Below are 26,482 nucleotides of genomic sequence, written 5' to 3' on the forward strand. Positions count from 1 at the left end.
CAACTGTAACTAACCAACCTCTAATCTAAACTTATCCAACCTGTCTACCCTTTACCTGTCCCTGGACCCACATTACCAAACCTCTAACAACAAACTCTAGCCAATCCCGGCCAACTGTCAACCACCCCGCTTGCACCTGCTCCAAGCGACAATACATCCAACAGCCCCTATGTACCTGTTCCAACAAATGCTGCCCCCAAAACCCGCAAAAGTGCAGTCCCAAAACCCCTTGAAACAGTCCCCTTAAACCCCTCTAACCATAGGGAGGGTGGGTGGGGAAAAACTTTAAGCTAGCGCACCCAGCCACCAGGTCACCAAGCCTAAAATGGTGGCTGGGAATCGCGCGTTTTGCTTATATAACCCTTGGGCTACTACACCTGGATTTGGGCTACATTTGGGCTATCCCTCAAATGTAGCCCAATTATTTACAAAATGGCCGTTCGGCCACGCCCCCCTCTCCCCCCTCCCAACCTGCCCGGGCGGCAGACCTCGCGGTGCTCGGCTGCCCCCCAGGCTCCCATTGGGAGATTAAGGGGGAAGAGGGGGGCAAGCCGACACCAAACTCCTTTATTGTGAGTGAAAAAGGCCGCTTTATTGAAACAGGTGCATATCACAATTTAACTCCTTGGCCACTGCCGTACAAAACTAACGCCTCGCTATACAATAACCTCCTGACCCCTTGTGTTTTCCCCCCACCCCTACGATCCCCACATCATTTCCCCCATCCCCCAAAATACAACATAACATTCCATAACCAACATATAACCCAATCCTACACCATGTAACCTTTCCCAACTCCCAAACTCCCCTGACCGTAACCCCTACCTGCCTTTAGTGCAACTGTAACTAACCAACCTCTAATCTAAACTTATCCAACCTGTCTACCCTTTACCTGTCCCTGGACCCACATTACCAAACCTCTAACAACAAACTCTAGCCAATCCCGGCCAACTGTCAACCACCCCGCCACCCAGGAAAAGGGGGGAAGTGTCGGCGACTGCGCCTCTTCCTCCCCTTTTTCTGCCCCCCCACGCACCGCGACCCCGCATGCCTAACGCCTATAAACTCCCAACAGACGCGCCAACACTTCTCTCAACTCCAAAAGGTACAGATCCATTCCCATCCTGGACAAGTGCACCCCGTCATCCCTGAACATCTCCTGCGCATCGTAACGAATGTCCCCGTGTGCCACGCGGTCAATCCCCAAATGCCGACAAAACCTCACCATCTCCGTATTAAGTTTTCGCCGCGCCTTATCTACCGCACCTGGGTTCACCGCCCCCCTCCAACTCCTCCGGGGGACAAACTCCGTCCACACAATCGAACAACCCGCCCATCTCTCTTTGATCAAAGCCAGATCCTTCTTCATCGCCCGCATTAGTGCCAGACCAGTCTCCCTTACCATGTCGTTCTCCCCCAAATGAAGCACCAATACATCTGGGCACCGACCTGCCCTTAAGATCCCATTCAACACCGGCACCAGTTCCTTCCAACGCATCCCCCCCCTACCCCTCCACCCCACAGAGAACACATCTTTATTAAAACCCAACTGTTCCCCAAAATAACTCTCCTGCGCCTGCAATTGGGCCCTCCTCACGAACGAGTGCCCCACAATCCAGATAGACATTTCACGGGCCAGGGGTCCCATAACCGAACCTGAAAAGAAAAACAAGAATGAAAACCTATCCACAACCTCTGAAAAAGCTCCACTGTCCTGTGTAAAGTCCCCCTTTTGCCTGTTTTATATTGGCGCCCCACCCCCCGGCTCGCTGCGCACATAACGCTGGTAGCAATTTGAAGACCATCTTCCCAACTTCATGATTTCGTCCCTGTCCCAGCCCCTCGCATGCGCCTCCGACGCTGCCCCGATGCGAAACGAGTGCGTGCCAAAACCCTTTTCCTCGACCCCCAGGGTCCTAAGTGCTTTCCTCAGTACTGCCAGCAATTGTGAAGCTTTAACGCCTCGCCCCTGCTGATGGGAGAAGACCAGTCCCCCCAGACCCCCAGCGCACGCCCTCCACCGCATACCCCAGCGGAACGGACACACCCCCGGGGATCGCCCTTTCCTCAACGTAACCCACTTCCCCCGACTCTTCTGGTCTGTCTTTGCCTTTCGCAGCCAAATGCTCACTACCCGATCCCCAAATGATACCTCCTCCCAGGTCAAACCCCGGTCCCCTTTCGACCCCAGCAGCTCTGATACCCGAAACGCCCCAAAAAACATCCAAGACATGAGTGTGGCGAACAGCAAGGCCTCCCCACCGTCCCAGCACACCGCTGGCAGAACCCCCATCACCCTACCTAAGAGTTCCCAGGACAGAGGCCTCCGCACCCTGGCCACTCTCCCACATTCCCGCGCCCAGCCTTCCAAAATCCGCGCCCCCAGCTCCCCCGCGGATGGCGCATAACCCCACAACAGTTTGCCGATGAACGCAACCCCCGCCAACTTGCCCACTATAGTCACCCTTGTCAAACCCCTCTCCACCAAATCCAGAATAAATTGCACCACGTCCTCCCGTCTCTCCGCCTCAGAAGCCCGCCATCTCGCCCCTGAGTGAACAAACTCCTCCCATGCCGCCCTGTATGCTAGTTTCGTTGACCGCGCCAATGAACCTAGAACCAATTGTAGCATCCGGTATTGCCTACTTCCCAGAGTTGGTTCGGCATCCTGGTCGGGTTCACGTCCGCGTCCTTGGCGAGCCCACGGAATCTCCCCCACTGTGAACGAGACAAGGCATCCGCAATGTCATTGTCCACTCCTGGCACATGCACCGCGCGAAACGCAATATCATGCCTCAAACACCCCAGCACAAAAACCCGCAACAGCTTAAGCACCTGCGCATCCCGCGCCGACTGCCTGTTCACCACCTGTACCACTGCCATGTTGTCTATCCTGAACGTGACTGTTTTGTGGGCCAGCAAAACTCCCCACAGTGTGACTGCCACCACTAGGGGAAAGAATTCCAAAAACGCGATGCTCCTGCCTCCCCCTAACCAGTCCTCGGGCCAGGGCTCCGCACACCATCTCCCCTGCCAATACAGACCAAATCCCTTGTTCCCAGCTGCATCCGAAAAAATCTGTACGTCCCATACCATGTCCACTTCCCTCATCAAAGGCACCCCATTGAACTGGTGCAGGAAAAACTGCCACATGCGCAAGTCCTCTCTCACCCCTGCTGACAACCTCACATGATGGTGCGGAGGCCTCTGCCCCTCCAGTGCGCGCCCCAGTCGCCTGCAGAAAGTCCGCCCTACCCTGACCACCCTACAAGCAAAATTGAGATGTCCCAGCAACACCTGTATGTCCCTGACCGTCACCTTCTGTCGTGCCAACACCTCGGTCAGCAAACTCAACATGTTCCGTTTCTTTTCCTCCGGGAGGCGCGCCTCCATGCGTACCGAATCCAATTCAATACCAAGGAATGCCAGTGCCGTACTGGGGCCCTGCGTTTTTTCCGGGGCCAGCGGCACGCCCATGTCCCCCATGATCTCATGGAAGCTGTCCAGACCCTGCTGGCAGTCCGCGGAGTCTGAGGTGCCGACAAAGAAGAAGTCATCCAAGTAATGTGTGACACCTTGGTGACCCGTTCGTTCCGTAAACAACCATTGTAGGAACGTGCTGAAGCATTCAAAAAGTGCGCAGGACATGGAGCAGCCCATCGGCAATGCCTTGTCCACATACCAGTGACCGCCGAATTGTATGCCTAACAGATCCCAGTCATCTGGATGCACTGGCAGCAACCGGAAAGCTGACTTGATGTCGCACTTTGCCATCTGTGCCGCTGCGCCCGCGGACACCACCAGTGCCATGGCCACGTCAACCGATGAATAGGACACAGTGGCCGCGCTGCCCGCAATAAAATCATTTACCGACCCACCTTCTGGCCATGACAAATGCTGAATGAGGCGAAAATGGCCCACCTCCTTTTTAGGTACCACACCAATGGGTGACACAATCAGATTGGGCAAAGGCCACTCGCAAAATGGTCCCGCCATGCGACCTTCCTGTACCTCCTTGTCTAGTTTTGCCTGTACTACTTGTGTATGCTCCCTCGCTGATCGCAAATTATCTGCCCATCTCCGAACCCTCGGCCCCTCGTACCCCAATCTGAACCCCTCTTGAAACCCCAATCTCAGTGTTTCCGCCGCCGCCCTGTCCGGATAGGCCCCCAGCGCCCCCACCAGCTGCTCTACCCTAACCGGAGTACGAGCCCTTTGCCCCAGCCCCCCTCGCCCCCCTCCCTCCTCCTCCCTGCTGTGACTGCTGCTGAGCTCCAGCCTTAGGGGCTCCCGACTGCCAATGCTGCCCGCTCTGGCCCGGACCTTGCGTCCCCCAACACTTGACCAGCGGATGGCGCTTGCCGCAGCTCGAGCATTCGTGCCGGAACTTACAATATTCTCTCGTGCATAGGCCTTTGTTAAAGTCCCAGCAGGCCCCTTTATCTCCTGTCGTCCCTCTGCCGGCTCCCCCCACCCCCCCGCGGGTGGGACCCCCTCGAAAGGGCTGGTACACAAGCGGCAGCCCGCTGGCCGTAAATATAGTCTTCCCCGACCCTGCCAGGCCCATGGTATGCTGCCAGAGATCCGTATCCAACTCTCCCCATTTTGCCTCCGCATCCCATGCCATGCGCGCCCGGAATTCCTCATCATACTGAGCCCAGGCATATCCGCCCCCTGTAATCTGTGCCTTCCTAATTACGTCCATGTATTTAAACATGGCCACTGACCTCTCCGGAAACTTCTCGCAATACACGCTGGCATATATCAGAAAAGCCGCTGTCCAGTTTTCTATTGTCAGCGGCACCTTAGGCCTTTTCGCGAGCTCGAATTCCTCTTCCTTAGAACCCTCCTTCGCCCTGACCTCTCTGTGCAGGAGTTTGAGTATCTCCACATACTCCCCTTTCCAGATCCGTTCCTTCGTTGCCAACATCAAGTGCGCCCCCAAGGGCTTGGTCACTCCCATATATGGTAACCGTTTTACCTTCAATTCCTTACTTTCCAGTTTTGTCTCCTCTGCCTTTGCGTCTCCTGTCCCCTTCTCGCTTGTCCCCTCCTTCTTGGTCTGCCCGCTGTCAGCCTGCCCTACTCCGTCCGTGCCCACAGCCACATCAACCACATACGTACCTTTGCGCAATCTTTCCCCAACCCCCCCCTCCACCCCCGCCCCCCCCACCCCTCTCGACACCATCCTTGGCCGCCCGAGCAAATGTGCATTACCTGGCGCCAGTGTCTCCGTCCGTCGCTCATCCCGACGTCCAGTCCTGGGAGCCGAGCTGCTTTCCCACCTTGATGTCCGACCCGTGGGCTGCGCCTGGCGTCGTGACACCTGTAAGAAACTAGCCACAACATTACTCGGCCCCCCGTCCCTACCGTCTCCCACATCACGCAACTCTCCTTCCTCCATACTCTCCTCCTCATAGTCCAATTCCTCCTGTCCTGCACCCCCAGCGTTCCCCGCTGGACCTGCCACCTGCTGCTTAGGAAAACAAACAACATTCCTATCGGTGTTCCTCCGTCGCTGCCCCCCGGGGCGCTGTAACCCCGTGGGTGTTGGGGCCGGCGAGCCCGTCTCGGGCCTACTTGTGCCAGCCGCGTCTGGATCCCTCGCCGGTACCGGGCACGCCGCCCGAGGCTCCACCCTCCCTTCTCCTTGGCGTCGCCAGGCCGCTCCCAGCCCTGCCAAGTCCGGTACCCCGCGCTGTTCCCGCTGCCTCTCCGCTACCTGCAAAGGAAAGGAATGGTCTGGTGTGCTGGGCCTACCTACTTTCCTCCTGCCATCCCAACCCCGCTTGCCAGCCCCCGACGACTCCGCGACCCACGCCTTACCCACCGCGCTCAAATCCGCCCCGTCGTCGTCCTCCCCTTCACCGTCGTCCCCGTCGCTCCACTCCCCTTGTCCGCTCCATCCCACCCCGTGCCCGCTCGACCCCACTCCGACCGCGCCACCCCCCCCACACCCCTCCCCCCTCCCTTCCGTCTCCCCCGCTCTTACACCCCCAACCCCCGACAACCCCTCCGCCCAGGACTCAAAGATATCCAGGCCTCCCCAGTCCCTCTCACTGCCCTCCGACTCGAATAGCACTGGGGATTCTCCCCCTGCTGCTTCCCCCCCCAGGGCCCCCCCTACCTGCCCCCACTCTCCGACGTTGCGCCCCCCCACGCCCCTGCCCCCTCCGTTCCTCCCCCAGGTGCCCGCGTCAAACCCCCCCCCGCCCCTCCCCGGCTCCCCCCCAGCCGCTTCATGGCCCTGCGCGATCGCCACCCCACTGAAGGCCGCGCTCCCCCCCCTCCCCTGACCCCCCACCGTCTGGCTAACCAGCCGATCCGTGCCTCCCATGCCTAGGCCCGAGCCGCCAGCCGCCCCCCGCCCCCCCCCACTCTCCACTGCCGAGCCCTCAGACCAGGGGGCCGCGCGCCTCCGCGCTGACCCGGCCCCCGATATCCCTCCGCACCAAGCGCTCCCCCCGGGACCTTCCCCCAGCCCTTCGTCCTCCTCCACGTGCTCTCCCCGCCCCCGCGCGCTCCGCGATCCTCCCCGCGCCAGCGCCTGGCCCTCCGCCGAGCAGCCCCTCGCCGTTGCCCTGGAAACGGACGCTCCCCGGCTTACGGAGCGGCCCGCGTACGATCTAGGCCTCGCCTGGTAGGCGGCCGGAGCCTTCCCCCGCCGCGTCGCTCGTCCCCGCCCCCTCCCCACCTCCAGACCTGCCTCGCTCCCCTCCGCCACGCACGCGGACCCCGGGGCAGCGCTCCTGACATATGCGCTGCCCCTGTCACTCACCGCTCTCCCCAACGGACTCCCGGGTGGCGAACAAGCCGCGACGGCGGCCGCCACCCCCGCGGACGCGCGCCTCGCCGGGCGCTTCGTCCAATTGGCCTCCTGGACCAGCAAGTCCATCCTCCCCGCCTCGCTCAACAACCGAATCGCCTCCAGGACGCGATAGTCGCCGCAAGACATGCCGCCAGGTACTTGTAAGACTCCTTACTCACGCCTAGTAATACACCAGAAAAACTTTAAGCTAGCGCACCCAGCCACCAGGTCACCAAGCCTAAAATGGTGGCTGGGAATCGCGCGTTTTGCTTATATAACCCTTGGGCTACTACCCCTGGATTTGGGCTACATTTGGGCTATCCCTCAAATGTAGCCCAATTATTTACAAAATGGCCGTTCGGCCACGCCCCCCTCTCCCCCCTCCCAACCTGCCCGGGCGGCAGACCTCGCGGTGCTCGGCTGCCCCCCAGGCTCCCATTCTAACATCAATAATAATGTTTGCGCAATCTCGTTCTTGTTCTTATAAATACTAATAAAGTATAGAGTAAAATTATATGGTAAAAAGAGAGGAGAGGGGCATGGTTTCGGTGCCAAACAAGATGGCGGCGAGATGCTGAGCTCAGGCAGTCACGGGGAGCCTTCAACGAATTCGAGAGCACTCCAGCGCTTGCCGAGGAGGGAGACAACAGTACGTAGTCTCCTCGTGAATTGGTGAGTTGCTCGAGCCTTTCATGACTCAGGTGCTCCTTATTTTTTTGCTGGTGGCCGCCCCGAGGAATATCTCTTTACAACGCAAGGCTGCGCCCACCATTTGGAAAGGTGGCAAGCGCGTTCCTCGCTCCACCAGCGCATTGGGGATTACCACGCTCTGATATTTAATAATTACATCTCCTCACAATTTCATGCTTTATTCCTGGTGACCTCTATTTCTCGGTGAGCAGCCAAAATATCGAAACTAAAATATCTACCTACACAAATATCGAGTTTTAAATATCGAACGGACAGAATATCGATGTCAATAATATCTATGGACAGAATATCGATCCTAAGGTAAGTATTTTAATATCGATGTTAGTAATATCGAAGTTAGTAATATCGACATCAAATATATCGATTTTACTAATATTGATGTTACTAATATCGATATTTAAATTATTGTTATGTATTTTATTATGTATTTAATATGTATGTGTTATATGTTTTTAGTTAAGTGTTCTACTGGTTTTAACATATATGTATACAATTTTTATATGTTAACAATGTTTTTTTAAGTCAATTTTGTGTTTTAGTACCGTAGCGGGTTGTGGGTTTATAGGGCAATAGGGTGGGAAGTAATTTAATTATATGGAATTAATTATACATTTTTAGGAATTATAAATTAATTTTAAATATTTTTTGCGTTTAAGTTCTGTAGCGGGTTGTGGGTTTATAGGGGAATAGGGTGGGAAGTAATTTAATTGTAATTAATTAATAATTTATTTTCATTTATTGGTATTGATAATTATATTATTGTTAATTAAGTATTAATTGGTAATTAATTTTTATTAATTGGCAATTAGTTTTAATTAGTTGATTAATTGATAATTATGTTAAGTGTATTATTTTATTAGTGGAGTGTGTCGTGCGTTTATAGGGGAATAGTGTTGGAAGTAATTGAAATCTAATTAAGTAATTATTAAATTAGTTGTTGGGTATTGATAATTAATTAATTGGACAATAATTATTAATTGGTAAATATGTTAAATTATAATATTTTGGTTATGAAAAATAATTAATTGTTGAATAATCATTAATTGTGAATTAAATATAATTAAATATTATGCATTGATATTTCTAATTAATATATTAATAAGTAATTATTAATTGGTAATTAATGTGTAATAATTATTATTTTGGCGTATGAAAAATATTTAATAGTTCAATATTTTTTAATTGGTAATTAGTGTTTCATAATTATTATTTTGCGGTATATATTTTTTGAAATGGTTAAATATATTTTAATTGGTATTTACTTTTTAATAATTCATATGTTTTTGGTTATGAAAAATATTTTATAGTTTAATATTTATTATTTGATAATTAATATTTATTAATTATTACTTATTGGTATTTATTATTAATGTATTGTTAATTAATTATTCTTTGGTAGTTATGTTTGTAATAATTATTTATTAGTATTTGTAAATAATTTTGAGTTATTTAATAATTAAATCACTAATTATTTTAAATAAATATTTTATTTATAACTATGTTATTTTTAACTTCTACGCTATCCAACACTTTCCCTACTGTTGCACCCTCTGGAGTTGGAATAGTAAATTTTATCCCTCCGCTATCAAACACTTTCCCTACCGTTGCACTCTCTGGAGTTGGAATAGTAATTTTTACCCTTACGCTATCCAACACTTTCCCTACTGTTGCACTCTCTGGAGTTGGAATAGTAATTTGTACCCCTACGCTATCCAACACTTTACCTACTGTTGCACTCTCTGGAGTTGGAATAATAATTTGTACCCCTACGCTATCCAACACTTTCCCTACTGTTGCACTCTCTGGAGTGGGAATAGTAATTTTTTCCCCTTCGCTATCCAACATTTTCCCTACTGTTGCACTCTCTGGAGTTGGAATAGTAATTTTTACCCCTACACTATCCAACACTTTCCCTACTGTTGCACTCTCTGGAGTGGGAATAGTAATTTGTACCCCTACGCTATCCAACACTTTCCCTACTGTTGCACTCTCTGGAGTGGGAATAGTAATTTTTTCCCCTTCGCTATCCAACATTTTCCCTACTGTTGCACTCTCTGGAATGGGAATAGTAATTTTTACCCCTACGCTATCCAACACTTTCCCTACTGTTGCACTCTCTGGAGTGGGAATAGTAATTTTTACCCCTACGCTATCCAACACTTTCCCTACTGTTGCACTCTCTGGAGTTGGAATAGTAATTTTTACCCCTATGCTATCCAACACTTTCCCTACTGTTGCACTCTCTGGAGTGGGAATAGTAATTTTTACCCCTACGCTATCCAACACTTTCCCTACTGTTGCACTCTGTGGAGTTGGAATAGTAATTTTTACCCCTACGCTATCCAACACTTTCCCTACTGTTGCACTCTCTGGAGTTGGAATAGTAATTTTTACCCCTCCGCTATCCAACACTTTCCCTACTGTTGCACTCTCTGGAGTGGGAATAGTAATTATTACCCCTACGCTATCCAACACTTTCCCTATTGTTACACTCCCTGTAGTGGAAATAGTAATTTTTAGCTCTACGCTATCCAACATTTTCTTTACTGTTTTTTTTTGGAGCTGGAGTAGTAGTTTTATTGTCGGTGGTATTTAATATTTTTTGTATTATTTTAGCTAATGTAATATATAATTAATTTTAACAATATTCAAATGAAATGTAATTTTTTAAATTGTTTTATGTGTATGATGTATTTGTAATTTATAATAATTTTTAACAAGTTATAAGTTATTAAAACAATTATTAAAATGTATTATTAAGTAAGTATATATATTATATGTATATGTTTAATTAATGTTTTATTACATCATATATATTAATTATTAATTTTAAACATTATAACATATTTCATTATGTTTATTTTATTTATAAGTATTATTTGGTTTATTTTACATATTTTTTTAAAGTAAAAAGTACTTTATATTTTTAATAACGATATTTTTGACATTCTATATTTTATTTTCGATATTTTTGTACTTACCATGTTGTAGATAGGATCTCGATATTCTTGTCATCGATATTTTTGTGTCGATATTTTTGTAGGTCGATTTTCTGTCCGTCGATATTCTGTCAGACATTCCTATTTCTCCATACAATTTACATTTCTGCCTTAATGTAAAGGCGCACATTCTACAGTTTTTAGGTCATGCCAAACAGCGCATGCGCTGCTCTGCGAGGCATGCTGTATCCAGAATATGTGCTTAAATCACCACCCATCTTTTCGATTGGCTTCTGGTAGTGCCCTTCTTAAATGCCTGCTTTTGTTTGATGGATATGCTGAATTAGTCCAGCCTCTTGGTGTTTCGTACCCTTCCAGCCGACTGCCCCTTTTACGTGTGGTCTTGCTCTTTTTCATGTATGCTCCTTCCTGGCACTCTTTTTTTTTGGGGCTTTCTCTCGGCTTGTGAGCTTTCTCTTAGTTAGGGATAGTGTACCGTTCCTCATTTTGTTTCCTTTCGCCATTGTTTTAGTAACGAGCGTAATGTTTTTACATTATATATATATATTTTTAAGGCACAGTTTTATAGACACAGGTTACGTCACAGCCTCTCTCCTGCTTAGCATAGGCATCAGTGTTTGACTGCAACAATCGATGTCCCCCTCGTCTCCATTGTGACGCTCTCGCTCTCCCTCTCACTCTCCAGTAGTGGGATGAGACTGGACTGTCTTAGTGCTCTTTGACAGTCATTAGAGAGAATAGTGCATAAATAAAGTTATTTTTATTCCCTCTACCCTTGCTTTTCCAAACAAGATGGTAACCCTGCAGTTTGATTTCAGCTCCGAGGCAGGACTTTTGTGCAGAGGTGGAAGCTAGCAGTTTCAAGGGAGAGACAACGGCAACTTCTCACTGAAAGGTATTTATACAAGGACCTGCTTGTCAGTCTGTTCGCCACATTTTCAAGTGGCAATGCAAGCTTCTGCTCAGCGGCTGTAATCCTTTAACCCCAATATTGCCGGCCATGTTATCAGGTTTTCTGCCGCTTGTATTCCATTGGGCCACGTTTCAGGGGGTGGCAGTCATTTAACTGCCAGGCAGAATTACTATGCTTCTGTCCAGGGTGGGCAGGCAGCAGATGCATTTATGACACTTCAGTGAAAAACAAGTCATCAGTAAATATTATTTCCATGCAGTAGAATTGTGCCATTGTAACTCATCTTGTGATTAACTGCCTGCGCAGCTCAAAAAATGGGGACAAAAATGTGTGTGCAAGCCTGATGACAAAAAGCAGATTTTTCATTGTACATGCTATGTGCACATGTGCAATGCTCTTTTTAAAATATAGTTTGACCTGCCTGGTATTTATTAAGCCATGCTTCTGAATCATTATTCCATGGGTGAGTATAAGCCTAGGGGGAGGGGGGGTGGAGGTCAGGGGAGCTGCACGAGGAAGACATGAAGTGTCACTACATCTCATCCCACTCCACACATCCATTTGTATATATTTCTTTATGGCAGAGTAGAGGAGGAAGTCGCTTTCCAGCACATGAAAAAGGAGTGCTGGCGATGCGCTTGAAAGCAGGCACTCTTCTCGTCACTAATTTGCTAACAATGCTGAATAGCACATTTATTTTATTGTGGCATGATGTTGTGCAAAGTCCTACACCAACTCAGGAAAAACACACTCCAGATTGGCTAGGATCGGAAATGAAATGAAAGTCAGTAGTTCAACTTCATTTTTCCCCCATAACTGCATGCTGTTTTGTAGCAATTTCAGTATTTACATTGACAGTGTTAAAAGTGAAAACATGACCGCTTTTTTGCTTAAATAGAACATGTGGGTAAAAACGCACAATGTACTGTACTGAATAAACAACGCTGCTCCACAATATAGCTTAAATACACTGGCGAAGCCAAAAGCTCTGGCTAAACACTTATAAGGTCCCAAAGGCGAGAACTATTGGCTATACCAATGCTTGTTTCCTCATGCACCAAAAAGGCCTTTCACCTCAGAAACTCATCTTACTTTGTGTGGCTGTTTTCTGGAGCACTTTCATATCTGACAAAGCTGTCTGACACTGCCAAAGGCTATCATATTGTAGAACTTTCTAGCATACTTTCCTAAATGCATTCCTCATGTTTCGGAGTCTTCAGTTTGCTGCTTTCCCTCTCATGGCTAAATTACCTTTTTCTAAAAGGGAAATAATAGCTATTATTTTTCTGTTATATTCCGTTCTTTGTTTCAGTGTTTATACATGCAGTTTCTCATGCGCTATTAAAGCTCCCAGTGAGTTTTTCATAATTTTCTGCCTCATATTCATGTTGAGAACTTGTAATCTACATTCCCCCCCTTCAGTCTTTTTTATCTGATATGAGGAAAATAAGAAATCGTAAACTTTCTGGTACCTCCAACAATAATACACTATCAGATTCAGACACTAAAAACGAGATGGTTGACTGCTCACTAACCTGAATCTCATTCAGGAACCATATCAAAATCATTGTTGCAAGGTAAAACGCTTGTAGGGCCCAATAAAAGGCCAAACAATGATCCCCTGTCTCCAGTGAGATCTATACCTGCTTCGATGGATGTGATTCTTGAGAAATATGCGTACTAAAACACCTTCATGGAGGAAACTAACAAGAGATTACAACATCTGGATGACAAATGGTCTGCTTTGGAATCACAAGTTCTAGTGGTGCAAAAAAACTGACAGTCTTCAGATTGCGAGCTCACGTATCTCCCATTTGGAGTCAGAAATAGCTCTTCTCAAACAACCTGCTGAAGATCTTGAAAACCGGAATCGCAGGAATAACCTCTGTCTATATGGTCCTCCTGAAAAAACTGGGGGCTCTGATCCGACTGTCTACTTCCAGACTTTTCTGCCAAAGCTTCTTGATAGGTCTACTACCACCCCTCTCAATATACAAAGGGCTCACAGACTTGGTCACAGCGTTTCAACAAAACCACAAGGAGTAATTTCATTCTTCTTGCAATATACTGACTTGTTAGAAGTTATGTCAGCTGTCAAAATTAAAAAAACATTTATTTGGGCTGGTCATAAACAGTTTTTCTCTCAGGGCATAGCTAAAGCTATTGCAAATCACCCGTCCTCAAATGAGAGCTATCAACACTAGATTTGGTTTAATCCATCACTGAGAAAATATCTTTTGAAATTAAATAGATTTGCGTGAGTAGCCATGGTTACATATACATTTGTACAATGAACTACAATGCTTTTCCCTGTGTAAAAAACAGAGATGTATTAATGTTACATGAATTAATTGAGTTAGAGGTATATGTATTTATTCAGAATACTTTAAAAAAAAATAGATTTTGTGGTGAAAATAAGCAATAGTAATGTATGGATTAGTATGATGTTTTGATTTGTATAATTTTTTCTATGCAATGTAATAGTGTAATAGATTTTCTAAGTCCATATATTTTTTTTGTCTTTAAGGATGGTTGAGCATTTGTTGTATAAGCTGTGACAAAGACTGTTAGGTCGTAATGTGCTGCCGTTTCCAATAAAAGCATCGTAACATATCCTGGACTGCATTTGAGTGGTTTCTAAGACTTGGAAACAAGCACTATTTTCAATAAGTTAACCGGAACGCACTGACACGGTGGGTGGAAGCAATCATGATTTACATGTACTGGAGTCATATAGAAATATTTGATTTGATGGGGTTTTTTCCTCAACTATATTCTCTTGTTTTCAGTACTAAAGCACTAGGGCATCCCTATGGGGTATTAGTTGTTCTCGATAAGTACCTTTTTATCCTCATAACCTAAAACCTAAAAAACCTGTACCTCTCCTTACCTCTACCTGCCCCTAAACATACCTTATCTTCCTTTACCTCTACGCTCCATATCATTTGAGATACCACAAATTATCCTCCCAAATAAAACTTTGCATGCGGGGATGTTATCTTTTACTGATGTATGTACTGCACCAGTAACTAGTGACACTTATCTTGAGCAGCTCTCCCATGGTCTGTCAAGGAGACAACAGTTTTCAATAGGGGAGTGATCATCCTTTTTCATGCATCTCTTCAAGAACATCTAGATGCTCCTTCTGTTCTTTGTAGCATCTAGATTACTCATGTTTGGACGGGAGGAAGCATGAAATTAAAATAATCCTGGTTCATCATTTCTGTTCATGCTCTTCAAGAAAAGAAAATCTCTTTTCCCATTTAGGTAGTTCTTGTAACTCCATTGTATCTTTAACTACAGAGGATATGCGCTCCTCTAGTTTCTACCTATTTGGTTGTAAATCAGGAAGTAACTCTAGTTATAGTTTCAGCCGTCACTTTTCAATACACAGTAGGGGTGCCCAACTTCAGAGCATTTTTTTTTGAAGGTGGAGCAGTCTCAAGAAATTATAAATTGGCAAGAGAAATCCTATTGTTTTCCTTACCAAAGCAAGCAATGTTTCCATCCAATCCAATGTATTTCAGGTCATAGCTGGCTGCTTCACTTTCCATGGGATCACTCTCTGATGTATCATCCATGGCAAATATTTCTTTTTGTCGAAATTCAGCATTGTCATCAAAATTAATTTTTGCATCAAAGCAGACAACTAGAAAACAGGAAAACATTTTAATGAACTATTCAAAGGTTTACATAAGAGGAAACATACTACACATCTTGAACTATGAAGTATAATTAAACAGGAATAATGTGACAATAGCAGTGATGATATTCTCATTTTCATCTCTGAAAAATATCAATGCACTTCACAATATGTCATAAAATCCACACAATGTATTGCTGAAAGTGATCCGTGATTCATCAATTCCAATTCACCCAGTCATGATTCAAGAAGAATACCTATAAAAGTGCACTCTTTTAATAAAGGCATAATTTGAAGCCCTTCAGAGATAAATTCGCAACTAACCAACATTGGATGGACATTTATTATGTGAACTGAGCTAATGATTATAGTATTTGTTAATAGAGTGAAAATAAGTCTATATTTAGTTTTTAATCATGGTACTTACAAGGGCCATTTATTACATCAATAGGTTTATGTTTTGTGCTTTTTACTGGAAAACGTTAACACAACAAGCTGGGACAGTCCATGCAATTCCTAGATCCTGAAGATTTTGTACTATGACAGTGAGCTGCTCCTGCATCCACTGCGACATAACGTTTCTTAGGAAGGCAATCTTACCCCACCTGGTAGTCACGCCAATTACTTACTGTTTCGCTACTGACAATAACCCAGAGACTGTTTGGCCAACAAAGGTCAAAATTTTGAATTAATATAAGTGGACAGAAGCGGGGACACCATTCAAAATTATTGAGACATAATGTTAAATTAATGTGAAAAACAAAAGACTTTAAAAGCAAAATTTCATGCAAAATTGCACTAAGTAATCATATTTAAACGGCTAGGCCTGAAACGCTGAGATGCTGCCATATTAAAGTTAACAGAGCTGAAGAACTGTGAATTCAACATTTAATTTTATCTTGCCCTTTTCATCTAAATTTTTTTCAAATTAATAGTTGCTGTGCAAAGTGTTTTCTTTTCGAGATGTTTCAACTTCCAAAGAGAACATTGTTAGCTAATGAATAAAACTCGATATTTAGAAGGTTAAGAACAAAGTTTCACGCGAAGGAATGAAGACTCGAATGAGGCATGATTCATGGGAAACATAAGAAAGCTGCAGTGTAGTTAGCTGGCTCTGTATATAGTATACCACATGAGGTATAGTGTGCAGAGTCCAGTGGAGCCACAGGGTCTTTATAGAGGCTCAAGTAGCTAATACTACTGCTCTCTTTTTTGGTAGTTTGGGTGAGCAGTTAGGCTTATCAGAGGGAAGTGCTAAGCATTTGCTGTACAAATCAATGATACACACACTCAATTACTATTTTCGAGACCAATGGTTTGTAAAAATAATACTTTGAGTATATTTATTTTATAGAACCAAAGATACTTTGTTGAAAGTAAATACGTTTTGCAATATCAATGCTTATCAATGTAAACAAATAGAAGGAAACACAGTCAGCAATATGCAGGAAAGTAAATGATTTATGATATTGAGTTTTGGGCTAAAGAATCAGTACCAACTAATGTTCCGTAAAGTGTCAAAACTGAAGCACCAGTCACACTAGGGTGGTCAGGTGCAGATGTCAAACTCGGTATCTGGTGCCAATGATATCCTATGGCGAAAGGGGGCAATCAAAGTGGTACTACTTACAGGTAAGCAACACTGTTTGGTAACCCAGTCTACACGGGTTAGGGTATGCACAGGGCACCAAAAGGTAACATCAAACATACAACTCCAGCGGCACAGGAGCGGCCGGGAGCAAAATGCCAACATAGCTTTGGGCGCCCAATGCAAACCAATCGGGGAATTTCAAAGTCGGAAAAAGGCTGAAGGCTCAGGCCAGGAGACCAGTTGAAGGAGACCTACAGCTGCACAGGTAAGTTGGGGTGTGCTGGAGCGTCAGTTGATTTCCCCAAGGCCTAGGGGCTCTGGCTACAGGGGTGTACTTTGGCTTCGAAAAGCTGCTTACCGGTGCAGGTCGCGGTTCTGGGGGATCATCGTGCAGAGGCTGCATGGGTCGATGTGGAGTCTGGCACGAGTCAGCCCATGGTGGACTCTTGCTCAGACACGCTGGGGAACCTTTGCTGGACCTGTGGGCCACTGGAACTCGGGCCGTGGGCGTCGGGTGCAGAGGTAGTCTGTTACACAGTTCAGCAGGCAGAGCTTTGCTCTTTTAAGTTGGCTTTCTTTTAGACAGGTCTGCTGTCCATAGGAGAACAGGAGTCTTTATGGAAGGCAGGCAGTATTCCCAGGGGTTTGGAGTTCGCTGGTCTGCTGGATAAGTTGTGGAAGCTTGCAAAGTTCGAAGTTTACAGAAGGGCTGGAAGGGCTGGGACCAAGTTAGGTCATCGGTAATCTGAGAATTAAGATTCAAAAGGTGTCCCTACATACTAACTTTAGGGGCGTTACAGGGGTCGGAAGGTAGTAACCAATCGGCTACTTACCTTTAGGGTGCGTACACCCTTAGTGTGTCCACTCCCTCTGGGGAGGGTGCATTACCCTAACCCTACTGGCTAGAGCCTTCCAAAACAATATGGAGGATTCTGAAGGGGGTGGGGGTCACTTCAGCTCAGGGCACCTTAGGTGTGGCCCTGGCTGAGAGGGGACACACCTCTCTCGTTTACAAATTTTCCTGCCAACCTTGCTTCCAAAAATGGGGCTTGGTCAGGGGGGCTGGCATCTCCACTAGCTGGAGAGGCCCTGGTCAGCATAACAAAGCACAGGAAGCCTTTGAGGCTCACTGCCTTTCTAGGCAGTTCTTGCTTGAAGGTAGGTGTGAATCACCTCCACGCAGATCAGGCAGTTTCAGATCTACAAGAGCAAACGGCTACCACCTCAGGGGGTCAGAAACATGTCTAAAGGTAGCAGGCGGGTGGGGACCAGTCAGGCACACACTAGCAAGTTGGTAGGATTTCAGGGGGCACCTCTGAGGTGCACTGTGGGCGCATTTCTGAATAAATCCAACTCTGGCATCAGTGTGGGTTTATTAGGCTGAGATGTTTGGTACCAAACATCTTGGAATTCGGTGAAGACATCATGGAACTGTGGAACTCGTAGTGACAAGCTCCCAGCTCATGTACTCAGTATGGCTTTAATGTTCACTTATAATCTCTGAGAATGGACTTAGACACTATACGGGCATATCTGCTCATCCAGTTATGCCACCACATTAGGTACAGTTCATCCTGCCTTAGGGCTGTAAGACCTGCTGTAGGGGTGAATTACCTATGCGTCTTGCAGTGCTGATAGGCCTGGCACACAAGGATGAGTGCCGGGCCAACTCTTCACTTTTATCTGCACCAAAACATGCAGACTGCTGTGGCAGTGTGCCTCTGTTTGGTGAGGGGTCTCTTATGTGGCATAATACATGCTGCAGCCCTTAGGGACCCTCTCTTGTCACAAGGCCCTTGGTACCACTGATACCTTTAACAAAGGGACTTATATGTGAGCCGGAGGTGTGCCAATTGTGGGAACAAAGGAACAGTTTTGGGAAAGAATATAAGCACTGGGAATCTGATTAGCAAGAACCCAGTGCACCCTAAGTCACAGAAGCATTGGAGTCAGTTTAAAAGTGTGGGCTAACCATGCCAAAAGGGGTACTTACCTATACAGTATTTGAAATTGCTGTCTGAAGAATATTGTGTTTCTATGAGAAGACAGGAGTGAACGTGTCCCCATGGGCGCCTTGGAAGCTGAATGGTTGACAGAAGAAAGAAGTAACATGAAGATTGAAACAAAATATTTGTTTGTCTACGATACTGCGTGTTCCTAGAGCAGGACACAGACCGAGATTTCCCCTCTTTTCGCATCTACCCATTCTACATTGCTCTGAGACTCTGCTGGGATTCTTGAACCTCTCTTTATGAGAAGTTCTGCTTTGACTGATTATTGATTTATTGAGCTGACTTTTATGCTGAACTTTATGTTTTATGATTTCTCTCGATACCAGGGCTCTTTATGGGTCACTGAGAGTGACACCTTTTCCTTCTCATCCTTAGAATAGGGATATTTCCTTTATTGAATGTGCTTAATGCATATTATTATGATTATTTGATTGACTAACGCTGAATATTGACTTTTGTTCATATTTGAGGATTGAGGTTATTACGAATTAACTTGTGACTTAAAATAACGATGAATTACTAAATATTTGAACAATAAAATACTGTGAAAAAACTCTCTATAATTAACTGAAATAGTTAGAATTGTAATAATTTATTGTGCAGCTCTTGATCCTCTCAATAGCAACGGCAAAGATCCAGGGGCAAAGACCGCCATGATGGTTGTAAACCGAGATTTTAATTGAAACAAATGCCCGCTCCAGAAGAAGACAACACCATTGGAGTCCAAACTAAGAATTGTCAAGAGAAAGCCGATTCTCTTCTTTTAAACTATTTTCTCACCACTTTTTCACATTTGGCGTGGTTTCATTTTTACCATGCGTGGCACAAACACAAGCATTTTATCACATTTGTTTACTAAGCAAATGAAAAGAGATCAATACAAGCTACTCCAATGCCATTGAATTTTGAGGGTCTTTGTTCTTTTAATCAACATTATAGAGTAATAACAAGAATTCAATTGCCTTGGCTCTCTGTTGATAAATCTCCTTAGGATGATCCATTCACTGAAAAAGAAACCCAAGATAAACCACTGCCCTTAATTTTGAACTCTGGTGAGAGGAATGTATCGAGCAGTGTTGTAGAATAGTAATTACAAATCGGATTCAGTGATGCCCTGAATGCCCCTTACCATGCTTGGGATTTCAGTTCAGAGTTTCACCATTGATCTTTCACCTGTACAACTTTATAAATAGAGCTTTGGTTGGTTGTGGCTTAAATGAGCAATCTGAGCACCGTTTGAAAGGTAGAAGTACACTGCTTTTTAGTGTATATCCTTTCCTGGGATATGGTATCGTTGGGATTACCCTTTTACTATTTCCCCATGGTTGAACCTGCAATGGTTCATTAATTGCTTTAACTGCAAGGTGGGAACATTGTTTTCAAGTTACTTGTAAAAGTCTTGGGTCATTGTTGTAGCGATGAAGGCCTGTTCTTTTTACTCAGTTCTCCTTATTCTGTATACCTAGAAGAGTATATTAATTACACTGGTAATGTAATGTAAACCATTTTGGGTGTCACACCTCTGCTCACTGTTAATTATTTTAATTGCAATCAACCACCTTTTGTTTTAGATAGCTTCCTTTTAATTTCTCATGGAATAAACAAAGTCTTGATCTGCTGATATTCTGCCACAACTGGTTCAGGGCAGTACCTATATCCTTACGGTGAATGCTATCTTTCTTATGGAGGTGTTAGAAGACCTCTGGGGCAGTGCGATTAATCGAGCAAAGCCGTTTGGAGTTTACGTCTTGTGAGCTCATATAACATTTCATACTCCTTGGCTTGGTTGTGGCACTTCTTGGAGATACCAATTTATTTTGCGGTATATAATACTGTGGTGAGGAGATGGAGGATCTAGTTGCAGTGGTTATTCTAACCTGTTGGTGCTCAGATTTATTTTACAGATTGCAGCTGGTGCCAAAAAGCTTGCACAGTTATTTGTCACTTGCTTTCAGCATTACAGCATCAGTAACTTATATGCTTATTGACTATGAGCAGTCTCTCTCCCAAGAGCAGCCCTGCTGAGGAATTAACATAACATGGACAAGGAAAGAAGCTTTCACTCCAATTATCAAGGAAGGAACATCCGACTAGTTCTGGGATTCAAGGAAATCTGGTTTTTTCTAATATGCTGGCCAGAAAGATTAAGATAACCTATAATTAGCAAGACATGTAGCTAAGAATTATTTTTATATACGAGCAGGCAAAAAGTTATCAGAAAGAAGCTGCTAAATTGTTAATCTTGCTCTTGAAATTATATATTTTCATTATTTTCCAATAAGGTGTAAAGGGTGATTTTATATCAGAATTCGAATAGTGCCATATAGCTATAAACACAGTACTCCAGCATCAATATTAATGTATTGGAACTAGTGGGTAGGAAAAGACGTATTTTGAAAGAGGGCTGCCTAAAATTTGGCAGTATTAATTTAAAAAAAGGATCTTCTTTGACAAAACCTTGCTCGATCATTGCATTTCCAATTGTGAGTGAAAAAAATGGATATCTTTAAAAACAGAAAGCCAAGCTGATTACCTGCATTTGCAAAGAACACATAGAACTACCTAGCTGTTTGGAAGTGAGAGAAAAATTGAGCTTGGGCCTTTTCTCAAAACTCTTCTGCCAAGTTACATGGCATTGATTTAGTGAACCCTCCCATGATAAATTAATTTTACAGATGCAGCGCACATTGATCTCTAAAGCATTTGAATCGTGCTTGCCAAATAACTGCTCTTGCGCGGCTTGTGATACAGACTCCAGACTACATTTCATTACAAACCCTACCAGAGCCACGGTAATTATTTTTGCACTTAGCATTCTTGGCAAAACTTTCACCTGATATTGCGAATTCCCACTGGAGTCTCTGCAAAGACTTGCTGCTAGCGGCAAACTAGAATAAAAAAAAAATAGTTGCACCCATCACGACTAGCAAATAAATAGCAGAAGAATGAATCCAAATGCTTTCTGTATTGGTCTGGGTATGAGCGCCCACAGCCCACCGAGACTTCAGCTGAAAGGACGTATCATGCAGGCAACTCTTGTAAAACTGCAGTAATGGCGAATCCTGGAAGTGCAGCTCAGAGCTCCCTGGTAGGCGGGGCCTCCCCGCAGAAATGAAAGAAAGCCTGCACGCCCGCGCATAATGCCCTCGCTGCTTCTGTTTCTTTTCAGATGTTGGCATCAATCAACAATAGATATTAAACTATCTAAGTCCACAAGGAGGAACCTCTACAACAGTTCAGAAATTCAATTAAACAATGAAATAAATACAAAGCTGTTGTGTGGACCCTCCACTCCGGTTTGAGGGTTGCATTCTTTCTGACAGAATATTAATGGGATCATTTTCGAGGCTTCGCGTCTTACCTTGTCCTTCTGGAGTTTCGCCAAAGGGATTAATTTCCACCTGAGTAGCATCAACTTTGAGAAAGAGATTGTAAAGCTTCTTAATTTGATCCGCTGCCTACGGTTTATCAAAAGAGATGTAATTACAAAACTGAAATGTCAAAACATGATTTGCATTTGTAAAACAGGATACGTTTCGCAATGGTTTACCATTTGTGTTAATTAAAATCACTGCTTATAAATTGTGTTAGTGCACAACGTTCATTAGTCCGCATGCGCCTGCTAGCAGACGTTACAGACGATGGTAGTCGACTAGATCAGTGGTTCCCAAACTTTTGACTTCTGGGGACCCCCACTTAATCATTACTGGAACCCGGGGACCCCAACTGAATCATTATTCGAATCCGGGGACCCCCACGAGTCATGACTGAAAGTCGGGGACCCCAGCCTAAGCAATGTTGATGATTTGAACCACAAAACAATACACAAAAATACAAAAAAAAAAAGCATTCATCAAACAAATACACAAATAACACATTTTATTTAATTAGAAAACATAGAATTAAAGTAGAAATCAAAATGTAATTTTAATAGTATTGTTGGAACTTTTCTAAATTCAATTGAGGCCGCTCATCATCCATACTATATTCAGTTTGATGGACTTGCACTGCTCCCGCAAATCAATCTGAGGATACCAATTTAATGTTTAGCCTCCAGTTTATTTATTTTATTTATTTATTTACTCACTTGTATTGCGCAAAATGGATCATCCCGAGGGGATCTCTCGGCGCATGAGAGAGGAGCACTCCGTATTAAAAAGACGGGCAACTTAAAATAACCAAGTTTTAAGAAGCTTCCTAAAGCTACAGTGATTCGTACAAGCATGAAGCTCGTCTGGCAGGGAGTTCCAGTGTGAAGGGGCGAGATAGGAGAAAGCTCTGCCTCCCATCCTGACCTTCCTGATTCTCGAAACACAAAGCAGATTTTTGTTGCTTGATCTCAGCAATCGAGTGGGATGGTACCAGTTGAGCTTCTTGGCCAGGTAGGAGGGACCCAGCCCATGAAGAGACTTATGGACCAGGCATAATAATTTAAAAATGGATCTCTTTTTCACAGAAAGCCAGTGAAGTTGGTGCAGAAGAGGTGATGAGGGGGTCCGGGCCGGTTTATTGAGAATAAGGCGAGCCGCTGTGTTCTGGACCACCTGTAATTTGGTGGCCAGATCCTCTCTCAGCCCGACCAGCAATGAGTTCCCATAGTCCAGTCGACTGATCAAAAGTGACTGGACAAGGGTCTGCCTGGCCGTGAGCGGGATCCAGGGGAAAATCTTACTAAGCATTCGCATGGTTCCGAAGCAGGCCCCGGCCACAGATTTTACCTGCTCATCCATAGCAAGATTGTTGTCGATTTTTATGCCCAAATTCTTCACCCATGCTGTGGAGGAGGGGGCATCTCCCAGTTTAGATGGCCACCAATCCAGGGTCCATAGCTCCTTTGCCTTCCCATATAGAATAAACTCAGTCTTTGAGGAATTAAGTTGAAGAAAATTCTTCCTCATCCACTCTGCTACGGTGATCATGCATTTACGAAATTTTAACCTGGTTACAGCAGGGCTCTCTTCGATGGGGACTATTATCTGGGTGTCATCTGCATACGATATGCATTCGAACCCAGACTCGCGTATAATGGCGGCCAGGGGGGCTATATATAGGTTAAACAAAGTAGGGCTCAAAACAGAGCCCTGCGGTACCCCCTTGTCAATAATAGTGGTCTGAGCTCTAAAAGGCCCAAGCTGAACACTTTGAGATCTTTCCACCAGGAAGTTCAGGAGCCATTTAAAGGCCCTGCCTCAGACACCAATCTCTGACAGCCGGGCTAAAAGTATTTGGTGGGAGATGGTGTCGAAGGCGGCAGACAAATCCAATAAGACCAGTATCACCGGGACGCCCCTGTCCAGGGACATCCGGATGGTGTCTGTTACCTCCAACAATGCAGCCTCAGTGCTGTGCGAGTCACGAAAGCCCGACTGGGAGGCATCCAGTATGTTGTTCTGCTCTAGATATTGGTAGAGGTGCTGCTTTACCCAAGTCTCCAAGATTTTCGCACAGCAAGGCAGGAGCGGGATGGGTCGAAAATTCTGAAGGTTACTAGGGTCGGCCAGCGCCTTCTTCAGAAGGGGCTTTATGCGCGCCTCCTTCCACTTGCGCGGGACAGTAGAGGATCTTAACGAGATATTGCAGACGGATGCAAGAGACTCGGCAAGAGCTGAGTACAATACTGACATAACGGCGGGAGGCATTAGGTCTGACGGCGAGCCAGATTTGGCTTGGGCTATAAGAGAACATATTTCTTCCCTCGTTATATTGGGGATTAATTCTATAGAAGGCTTGCTCGGAGACTCTGAGAGCAAGGGTTTGTCATATAGACCCTCTTCGGGATCAAAAGAACTATAGATCTTGTCAATTTTATTTATGAAGTGACTACCTAAGTCGTCACAGAGTTCCTGGGTGGGCGGGGGGAGAGGGTTGTTAGCTCTAGGATTTGTAAACTGCTTTACTATAGTAAAGAGCTCCTGAGAAGAATTCTTAGCATTCATAATGCGGGCACCCAGATGCATTCTTCTGGCGGAGTTACAGCTGTTCAAATACGCCTGTGAGTGCCTCGGTAGAGCAATTCATCCTGTTTCAGCTTGGTTCGTCTCTATCTTCTCTCCCTGGACCTACAAATAGCTTTCTCCTTTCTGAGGTCGTCTAAATACCAGGTAACGGGAGCAACCCTGGACTGGATGTTTACCTTCTTGGAAGGAGCTATGAAATCTAAGGCTTTGGTTATAGCAACTTCAAAGCGGTCCAACGCCGAGTCGCCATCATCCGCCTCATTAAAGATGGGAGAAGAAGTCCGAAGTCACCTTTTTCCAAGGTCTACGGAGCTCTCTATGAGGGCGCGGGGGCTAGGCGGTTTTGTGGGGGCCCAAGAGAATCTAAGAGCAGAATGGTCGGTCCAGCCCATGCTCCGTGGGGGTCCTACCACCACCTCCTGAATGTTGGTGAAGATGGTGTCTAACGTATGACCCGCCACATGGGTGGACCCCATGATTCTAGGAAAAAGATCCAAAGTCTCCATAGCCACTATCAGGGGTGTGCAGTTTCATTTTTTTATTAATCCACCATACGTTTTGGGAGGGGGAGCACTTCTTTATCAGTTTCCCAGCTGAGGACGGCTGTCCCTTTAATCCTAAAGGCAAACGCCTGGAACAACTATTAAAGTGAGAAAGAGTAGTGGAGTAACGTGGAGAGGTTCTAGACTAATGGTAATTCTGAAATGACATTCCCCATTTGTAACGTTGAAGAGAAGTCATAAGCACAAAGAAAGCTATATATATGTACTGTAGCACATAAACAGGTAAGAGCGGTCAGCCGGACCGTCAATCACAGAGAGAGAATAAAAGAGAGCTGCACTCGAGAGACAGTGAGTTCAGATACCTGCTAGGCTACAGCTGTTGTACAGGCGATAAAATATAATGCGCACTGTTTTAAATAGATTCTTGCGCATGTATTTAACAAGAATTACTTTTCAAATGATGTTGCTCAACAACACTAATGCATGTTACAATTTTCACTGCTTCAGGATTGTGAAGGCAGAAGAGCTCATAAAATATAATCCAGATATTGCTTTAAATTAATTTAGAAATCAGTCACTGTACAGGACTTCAATTCAGGAAAAAAACAAGTTTCCCTTGCAAAGCTTGAGGTTAGCACATCTCAGTATGCACGTCACAATATCAACTTACGAAAAAATTATCTTACCATCATGAGGTATGCATGTCAAGTGCCTGCTGACAAGACCCTTGACACCTTCAGAGGCAGCAGGTTGGTTGCCACTCTTAACCAATTCTAGCCTTGTGCTTTCGGCGCTCTATAATTGAATGCATCAACTCTGGTCTGCAAGGCTGGCTGCAGGCAGGCTTAGGCCGTGAGTCACTGCGGACCGTGGCAATTTGAGTTTGCTGCCCGGCCCTGGCACGCCTCCAGTGATAATCGTACAGGCTGCTCAGCTGTCCTGACTCCTGTGAGTCAGGGCCGAACAGTGACAGACCGTCCAGGCAGCCACTGCGACACTGGCTTCTCGATGTCTCCTTCGGTTACGGTAATATATTGACTAAAGTGGGGGGGGGGGGGGAGGCTAATAACAATAGCTCTGATAGCAGGCAGAGGACCGGGCCGGTCAAGCTGCAGTAGGCAGCGCTGGGAATGCCACGGTCGGCGCCATGATTATTTGAAGAGCGCCGGCCATGATGATATGGAGTGCCAACTAGCCAGCTGACTTCTAACTTCCAAAACAAAGTCTTCCCGCAACCGCAGCAGGATGTGACGTACCCCACGATGACCTCAGGCTGATAGTGAGAGCCGCGCCGTGGGTATTGGAAGGACAATCATGATACATTGTAGCAGTTGAGTGAGGCTGCAAGCAGCCTTAGCTTAGCTGAGAGCCCCAAGCCTGCTGG

At 45.5% G+C, this 26,482-nt stretch overlaps 2 protein-coding genes across 2 annotated transcripts in view; both read right to left on the reverse strand.

The window, feature by feature from the left end:
* The window catches only part of SUCLG2 (succinate-CoA ligase GDP-forming subunit beta), a 583,799-nt gene that overhangs the window by 246,171 nt on the left and 311,146 nt on the right, over positions 1–26,482 (reverse strand). The window contains exons 8-9 of the mRNA XM_085624774.1: positions 22,000–22,096; positions 14,880–15,041 (exon numbers count right to left, since the gene is read on the reverse strand). Of these exons, the coding sequence (XP_085480900.1) occupies positions 14,880–15,041; positions 22,000–22,096 (259 nt within the window). The remainder of the gene's footprint in view (positions 1–14,879; positions 15,042–21,999; positions 22,097–26,482) is intronic.
* Positions 1,663–5,856, reverse strand: LOC146797647 (uncharacterized). The gene is made up of 2 exons (XM_085624773.1): positions 5,218–5,856; positions 1,663–2,718 (listed from the first exon to the last, which is right to left on the reverse strand). Exons 1-2 carry the CDS (start codon positions 5,402–5,404, stop codon positions 1,742–1,744), a joined length of 1,164 nt encoding a protein of 387 aa, XP_085480899.1. The 5' UTR covers positions 5,405–5,856; the 3' UTR covers positions 1,663–1,741.

This window comes from Triturus cristatus, chromosome 9 (genome assembly GCF_964204655.1).
Source record: "Triturus cristatus chromosome 9, aTriCri1.1, whole genome shotgun sequence".
Taxonomy (NCBI): domain Eukaryota; kingdom Metazoa; phylum Chordata; class Amphibia; order Caudata; family Salamandridae; genus Triturus; species Triturus cristatus.